Source organism: Anastrepha obliqua, chromosome 1 (assembly GCF_027943255.1).
Source record: "Anastrepha obliqua isolate idAnaObli1 chromosome 1, idAnaObli1_1.0, whole genome shotgun sequence".
NCBI classification, from domain to species: Eukaryota; Metazoa; Arthropoda; class Insecta; order Diptera; family Tephritidae; genus Anastrepha; species Anastrepha obliqua.
The window spans coordinates 80515261-80524084 of record NC_072892.1 but is presented as its reverse complement, the minus strand read 5'-3'; the positions used below and the strand labels follow the sequence as shown (position 1 = coordinate 80524084).

The following is an 8824-nucleotide window of genomic DNA, read 5'->3' as shown; positions in this document are numbered from 1 at the left end:
TTATTTTTCATTTAGGGTATGATATTTTTATATATTTTAGCCGGAAGAACAAAGGCTGTAAAGCATTTGATTATCTATTTATAATTAATTTTACGAAAAAAAAAATCATATTCCTTCATATTCTTGGATCTGCAAGTTGAGCTACATTTACCTACGGTCAGAAACTAGTATCAACGTGTTGCTTAATAACGTCTCTTTCAGTTTTAATCAATTGCAGGTGCCACCAGACGCCACTGATTATTTTTTGGCAATGATAATAACTAAACGCTTTCTAGTGTGTGCATAATGATAACGAAACACTTTTAATTTTGTTTTGACATTTTGAGGGTAATTCAGAATTATGAACTTACATGTATCCTGTGCGTAAATATTTGCTGGCTTATATTACAATAATAAAAAAAAAAAAAAAAAAAAATTATGAATTAAAAAAAAAATTTTTTTTTTTTAATTTAAAAAAAAAATAGTTTTTAGACATGTTCTTTTCATACACAAATATATACAACTTCGTTAGGTGTAAAAATGTAAATATTTTTTGGGATGTATACTTTTTTCCGCATCTCTGTACAAAAATCCCCAGTATGCGGCGTATTATAGCGTTTGTGAAGAAAGATTTAAAGAGAACTGCTTGAAAAATCAAAGATAATAGGTTTCAAAAACATATTAGTGCTACCGAAGAGTTTTGAGAAAAGTCGGCTATCATTAAGTACAAAATGTCATTGCTTTCGCAAATCAGGATACACAAGCCTGTAGAATTTTGGAAAAGGTTATATTCTCAGATGAAAGCCAGTTTTGCATTTTTGGTATTAAAAGAAATAAAATTGTGTGGAGGAGCTTAAACTTATGACACCAAGTGTACATATATACGATTTACCAATGGCTTCAAGTGGATTCAGTGCATCTAAAAAGAACGGCGGAATAGGTAAATGGATCCTTTCAGCATATTCATGGAGTCGTGTAAAAATGGTAGAGAGTACGTTAGTATGTACTTAAACATTATCTGGCGAAAATAAGTCAAGGTATTCCAAATTTTTCAAGGTAATGAAATAACTTGTGAAATGTCCTAGAATATTTGAAAGGTGGAAAAAGTGTTTGCGCTTTGGTGATTATCCTTTTGTTTTAGTTTATTTTCTTGCTAGCTAAAGCTTCTCTAAGCAATAAACTTAACAATAAATAATAAAGTACTCTCCCAATAAGTTAAATTAATAGGTTGCTCGTCAAGTCCGCCCTGACGTATGATTCAAAAGAGGAAAGGAAAAGAAAGAGAAATAAAAAAGTACTATTCTCCGATTAACTTGCCCACATATTCAACAATTTCGCTATAAATTTTAAAAACCCCTTTTTGTATTTTTGAAATTATAAAATAAATTTAATAAACTGACCTTATTTGCCTTCTTAAAATATGAGAAATTTAATGAATGACGATATGAAATTGTATTCGTAACTTTTTTCAAGCATTGTTCTACACCGAACTAGTAATCGGATAAAATGAATATGCTTTTGTTAGAGAGGCCAGATAGCAATTTTTAAAATTATTAAAATTTCATTAAATTTTTTGTTAGTGGAATTATTTGGTTTTTCTTCAAGGACATTCAAGGAAGAATTTAAAAACTTTATTATCTGTAATTTTTCTCAGCAAAATTTTAGTGTATGACTTTTATTCAACTGCACCGATTTTCTTCTTTCGTTTACTTACTTCATTATACTGCGTGAAGTTTAAATCGATTTTTTTGGGAAAAAACCTAAGGAATAATAAAACTCGATTTTCTCGAAAATTTGGCGTGATACAGATGTCTGGTGCATACCGATCAATTTAATTGGACTGCCCCCCCTAAGCGACAGAACTTTTTAAAATGCTGATACAAAAATTTCGTGTCAATCATTTATAATTATATTTCATATAAATAAATAAATAAGTAAATAAATAAACAAATGTTTATCTAATAAAATCAGACAAAATCTTTAGGTGGTTATCAAATTAAAATGTGGGCCGTGATAAATATTGGTCACTTTTTATGTAATTTATGTTTTTGTTTACAGGTATTCGTATATAGCGGCAATCGTACCGAATGGGCTACAATTCAATCGGTCCGGATTCGAAATCTACCGGACGACATGGATCAATAAATTATACAATAGAAACAGTTGTTTCGAATAGCATTCGCTTCTCGACAAGAAACGGCAAATCTCTGAGTGTATTTCTGCCATGAAAATGATTCTCATAAAAACAGCTTGCTGTTGCAAGGTGGAACAAACTGGAGGAGGGCTTGGCCAAATACCTAAATAAGGACGCAATATGAATTAAAAAAAATAGATACTTAACGGTTTTACTCCCCCGGAAATTTTAAGACTGCGTTTTAATTTAATCCAGTGCCTCGTTTGCTTTTAAACTCGAATTAATTATTGGGACATTGGACATTCCTCTATACTCATCAGTGGGGTCCGGATTATTATGCACAAAAAAACTGCATATAAAACGCTAAAAATATGGGGAAAACTCAATATGTACACCAGAAATAAAAAAAATGGGCAAGGAAAAATATTCACATATATTTCGCTCTTTTAATTTATTTATCTCAATATATATTTTTTTAGTTTATCATAAACTCAAAGATATATTGTAACTTTTGGTCACACAAAAAATTCAAAATTAATAAAAATTACACCTAAAATTTTTAAATATGCATTTAAACAAAATTTTTTAAAACTTTATGTGAAAAGTAGAAAATGTTGAGTAATAATTTTGAGTGATGAAAATCTTTATTGTGACCTTTACGCGCTCGATTGTTTGTCTTTTTACATGTTATACTGCGCAAACTGTCTAGTTCACAAGTGGCAAATATGATTGACGTACGACATCATTTGTGAGAATTATTCTTCTTCCAATAAGCTGATTAATTTTTTGCCACTTCGTATAAGGAGAAGGCTTCTTCTACGCCAACGCTGGTGATTGGGTCGTTTTTGAAGCAAGGTAGTTTATTGGTATTATAACTATTACGAGGTGTAATGGATGTGACGTCCACGCACCTATATGATCCCCTAATTCCAGCGATTTATTAAAAAACAATAAATAAGATGAAAAACAATCATTACCTGCAAGCAAAGAGCTCTTAATATTCTGGATATCATCACGAATATCATCAATAGTTAGCAAAAGAGTACCAAAAGTATTAGAGGAATTAGCTTTCCCACAATTACCACGCAAAGGCCCCGCCGATGGGTCAAATATAGAACTTACGTACAGACGTCACTTTCGTCCATTTGGCCACTTGAACATAGCACACCAAATATTACCGATATTTAGAATAAGTTCCCTCCTTATTTCCGTTTGCAAAATTTTATAAAATGTTTCTCTGATTCATTAGTTGTAATAACATCATCCACCAGATACACTTTTTCAGCCAGCGATTTTTGCTCTTCTAATTCATATAGGCCAATCTGCGTTTAATATTCACTTTTATTAATGTTTAACAAATTCCTTGAATGGGGAGAGAGTTCATAGATGTCTGAAAAGTAACAAAAGTGGCAATAAGAATAATATTGCCAATTATATAGTTATCTCCAAATTATCCACGGGTTAAAAGTTATTTAAACTTATTGTGAAGGTTAGGTTAGGTTAGCCTGGTAGGCCACGCATAGACCTTTTGGTCCCTAGCGATACCAGATGGTGACCGACCTCTATGAATATCTAAAGTAGACATCATGTAGGATGTCAGCGCTTTTGGCAAATCTAAGAGCTCCGCTTTTGAGACGTCTTCCAGACCCTCAAACAGTGGGGCTCCCAGGCATCTTAGTCGCTCTTTGATAATGCCGGACAAACGCACAGAAGGTGTTCTAAAGTTTCCTCAACATCCTCTCTGCATTTTCTGCATTTGTCCGTGTTAGCAATCCCTATCTTGTATGCATGTGCAGCCAATAGATTATGACCTGTTGGCATACCTATGATAGGTCTGCATTCCTTTCGCGAGAGCGTAAGTACGAATTGAGTCAGTTTTTTGTCGTTAGTTCTACACATGACTTTTGCTGTTTTGCATGTGGTCAGGTTAGTCCACCTAACTTCCACTAGCCTTTTTATGTGGTCGTCCATTTCGTTGTACTACATGGTGGCTGATGAATTTTGCTACATTAAGAAACTCAAATAACTTTTTTTTTTTAGTGTATGGAATTCATTTATTTTTTTTTCAAGTTGAAGGTCATTAAATTTTATTAAATGTAGCTTAACTAGTTTTAAAAATAATTGAATTTAAATGCCCCCATGCTTGTTGACACAAGTGCGGCATCTTAGTAAAAAGTTGTTCATTGCTGCTTTGAGAGTTGCGACAGGAATAGCCGCAATTGTTGCCCGAATGGATTGTTTTAGTTCATCCAAATTTGTTGGCTTTGTTTTATAAACTTCTTGTTTACATAAACCCCACAAGAAAAAGTCAGGTGCAGTAAGGTCAGGCGACCTGGGGGGCCAACGAAATTCGGAGTTTCTTGAAATCGGTTTATTGGGAAATTTTCGTCGCAACTCTGTCATAACAGTCTGGGCTATGTGAGACGTTGCCCCATCTTGTTGAAACCACACAGAGTTGAAAGGAATTCTCTTTCGGCGTAGTTCTGGATAGAAAAATTCTTTCGGCATTTTCAAATAACGGTCTCCAGTAACCGTAACGGTGTGACCATTTTCTTCAAAAAAATAAGGCCCGACAATACAGCGTGAAGAAACCGCACACCACACTGTCACGCGAAGAGGATGCAACTCCGTCTCGTGGAGTATCTGTGGGTTAGAAGTACTCCATATTCGACAATTTTGTTTGTTCACATTGCCGTTTAAATCGAAATGGGCCTCATCAGACATGAAAAGGCAGTTTAACATGTTTTGGTCTTCTTCCACCATTTGCAGGATCTTCTGGCAAAATTCCAAGCGAATCGGCAAGTCTGCTGCATTCAGTTTGTTAACCATTTGAATTTTGTAGGGAAATAAGTCTAAATCTTTGTGCATTATTGTTTGCAAAGACTGTCGGCAGACACCAAGTTGAGCAGATAAGCTTCTTGTTGAAACCCTTGGATTGCTTTGTATAGCTGCAGCTACAGCAGCAATCGTTTCCTCCGTCCGAACTGGTGGGTTTCGATGATAAGGCCTTCTTGCGACTGTTCCTTGCTCAGCAAAATTATTCACCAGTCTCATTATGGTCCATTTGCTCGGGGGATCGCCGCCAAACATCCGTCTGTACTCTCTCTGTACCAAAACTACGGACTCCAGTGCGTGATAGCGGCGGACTATCCAAATTCTTGTTTGCGTGTCCCAGTTATCCATTTTAATAAATTTTAAAGATCAATCTGCAAATTAAAACAAAAATGGAACAGATAACTTAAAAAGAAAAAAAGTTATTCAATTTTTTTGGTAGCGGCTTTCATCAGCCACCCTGTATATATTGTGTTTAGCGGTTTTGGTATGTCATTCTCTTGCTCAAAAGGTAGTCTAACAGCACTTTTTCCTATCTGATTTACTATTTCGTTCCCCATAATGCCTTTGTGACCAGGTACCCAGTAGATATGCAGCCTACTGTTTCCGGCTAGCCTTTCTATGGCCTCCCTGCTCCGTCGAACATTTTTGGACTTAATACAATGTGAGCTTATTGCTCTTATTGCTGCTTGACTATCCACGTATATATTAATTGTTGAGTTCTTTCTTGTTCTAGTGTAAGCTAGCTCCGCGGCTTTCCCCACAGCAAAAACTTCCGCTTGGAAAATACTGCTGTGGTCTGGCAGCTTGATAGGCTGCCTTATTCCTAGTTTTGAGCAGTAAATACCCGCTCCCACTCCATCTGTATAGATGTGAAAAGTTCTATGGCCAAGCTTCATGCCTTTGTGCCATCCCTCCTCTGCAATTGTAGTGCGAAACCTTCTCTCCCAATTAAAGTACGGAGTCATGTAGTCCGTGCCACCTGAGCTCCACTTTCCTATTGAGCTGTGACCGAAGGTTCTACAGGTGAATACCCCCGCAGCCATTAGCCTCCTCGCGGATTTCGCTGCCAGGTTTTCTGCCATGAAGTCAATAGGTGGCATGCTGAGTATCATTTCCAGCGCCGCCGTTGGGGTGGTTTTCATCGCTTCTGTTATGCACAGAGCAGCGAGTCATTGAATCCTTTCCAGTGGCATTAAGTATGTCTGTTTTCTTGTCGCGGTCCACCATACTAACACCACGCAATCCTCCATACAGCAATATCGGTCTACTTATTGTGAAAAATACAATTTATTTTGCAGCTAATAGCTTAATCTCTGTACACCAACATTGTTTCATGACAGGCAGATCAACAGTTTCAAATCTGGCCGTGTTTTTTGAATATTGCATACCAGCTTTTCAAAATAAAGTTCAAGTTGGCACTGTGTGCACAGACTTTTCAAAAGCTTTGGATAAGCTTAATCACACGGTTTTAATTTCCAAATTGAGGGCGATAGGATTTCCCCCCATTCTTTTAAAATGGATTCCATACTATTTCACCTCTCGCAAATGTGTGGTTAATGCTGATGGTGAGTCATCTATTTCTTTTATAGTATCGTCTGGTGTACCCAGCGAAGTATACTTGGTCCCTACTTCTTATAATATTTGCTAATAATATTTCCAGTTATTTTGAATAACGCAAATTTTCTTTTACATGCTGATGAGTTAAATATGTACTCGGTGATCCCAAGTACAGCAAACTTTATAAATCTTCAATTTAATAATAAATGTTTAATTTAAGAAATTAGTTAAATTTAAATATAAGCACGTGTTTTTATGTATCATATTCCAAATTTTGTTCTCTTGTACTTATTTCCCACCACATAGTGGCTCTAAATTATCCAATCCAAATGAAATTATTCATCTTGAGCAAAGACTATAGATTCTCTTTTGAAAGACATTTAAATTACACCATAAGTAATTTCTGAACTTGCTTTTACTCGACGTTTTGATCCTTGATTTGCGTTCTTTGCATTTCACTGACTCTATGCAAGTCGGTGCTTGCTAATTAATCTAAAAACATTAGATATTATCGTTTCTGATTTGATAAGAGGGGCGATTGACTCGCCATCGTTACTCGAGAAAATGACTTTCAATATTCTTCAGCGAAGTTTACGAAATCATAATATTTTCTGCTTATGGATGGTTAGAACGTTTCCGTTACGTTTCTCTTGACCTGATTTCTAGAATTTTGAGGGAATCGAATATGCTTTCAAATCATATTGGCTTAGATTTTTTCTTCCACACACTACTACTTCTGTTACTAAATGCGTTTAAATCGTTTTACTGGATTCTAAGTATTCTTTCTCTGTAAACTATAAGAAATGGATTTCGAATGGAATTACGCAGAATATGCCGTACGAATTTTCTTGCTACTGCTATAAACTCTAAGGTGTTCTCAGGCAACCAACCGACCCGATTCCATTGACTAAATCTCCAGCATCAATCCACTTTACACCAGTTCAGCCATTTTTTACGAAATCTGCAACTTTTTACCCGCAGAACCATTTTTATGCTCTATGCCACAGAGAACATTTTTTAACAGAGCATGTCCCAAATTTGCTAATTCAATGAATGGAAAAGTTCGGAACCACTTGTACGAAATGAATTTATATGATAAGCTAAGCCAAAGCTACAAGATTGTATGTATGTACATATTTGCTTGACAACCTAAAGCACAACCACCTTTTCTTCTGCTGCGATTTAAAATACACATATTTGTACTCAGAATATACAACTAATTAGAAAACTAAGAACAAAATAAAATTGTTTTAAGAATTTATATCTATTTTTCAATTTTATTCACAGTTCGGCTTTATTCATGATTAACAGCTAATGGCAAACATTCAGTCAAAATATTCTAATAGGCGTAAGAGATGAGTGGCGAAGCGAATTGAGTCTTCACCACTGCTGGTCCGGCAACGAGGGGAGCTGGAGCTGCGGCGACAAGTGGGGCAGGAGCAGCGAAGGGAGCGGCTCTCACGACGGGAGCAGGGGCGGCAACAACTGGAGCAGCGGCAACGACGGGGGCAACCAAAGGTTCACGGCGCACAACAGCGTTGAAACCGTTGATTGGGTCGGAGGTGTAGTCAACAATACGACGGTAGCCATCAGCATCATTCAACGAGTATTGACCTTGCACGATACCACCATCACGGGTCTCCACAGCGGTCTTCGAGTCACCGGTCAGAGCATCTTTCACGTCATATCCGTAGGTGTATTGTGGATGTGGGTCGTACTCCTCAACGCGGGCGGCAACAGCCAATGGTGCTGGTGCAATTGCGGCCAAAGGAGCAGCAGGAGCGATAACACCAGCGCTGGCGGCAGCGATGCAAAGAGCGAAGAAGGCGATGAACTGCAAAGAAAGGAGAGACATAAGACTTTAATGCCATCAATGGTAAATAAGACAGTTTGCTTGTTGCTTTAGTCTTATGATTTACAATTCAAAACACTGAATACCTCAATGTGAGAGACATTTTTTTTATAAAACCAATAAATGTTGTTTCGTTTAGTTAATTAATTCCTTACTTTGAATGCCATTTTTGTCGAGTTTGTTTGATATGGTTGCTACAAATACCGTAAGTGGAATTGAACTGATTTGTACACGGGCTGAACGGGTCTTTTATACAAATCAAATCGATGGGTGAACACAAAGCGAAAATCAAAAATGCGTAATGAAAACGAAAACCTATTATCTTACCCCAATTATGTGACAAATTGCTCATACAAATACGAGTACGTAGCGGCTAGCTTCTTCAAAATTAACATGTGAATAATGTCGAGGGGGAGGTTGGTCTGAAAATTTACGAAGGCTAAATACTTAAGTGCCGTTTTCCTATA

General features: G+C 36.5%; 1 protein-coding gene across 1 annotated transcript; it reads right to left on the bottom strand.

Moving 5' to 3' along the window:
• Positions 1-7844: 7844 nt before the first annotated feature.
• Positions 7845-8538, bottom strand: LOC129250024 (larval cuticle protein A2B-like). The gene is made up of 2 exons (XM_054889675.1): positions 8513-8538; positions 7845-8339 (listed from the first exon to the last, which is right to left on the bottom strand). Exons 1-2 carry the CDS (start codon positions 8522-8524, stop codon positions 7845-7847), a joined length of 507 nt encoding a protein of 168 aa, XP_054745650.1. The 5' UTR covers positions 8525-8538.
• Positions 8539-8824: the final 286 nt, after the last annotated feature.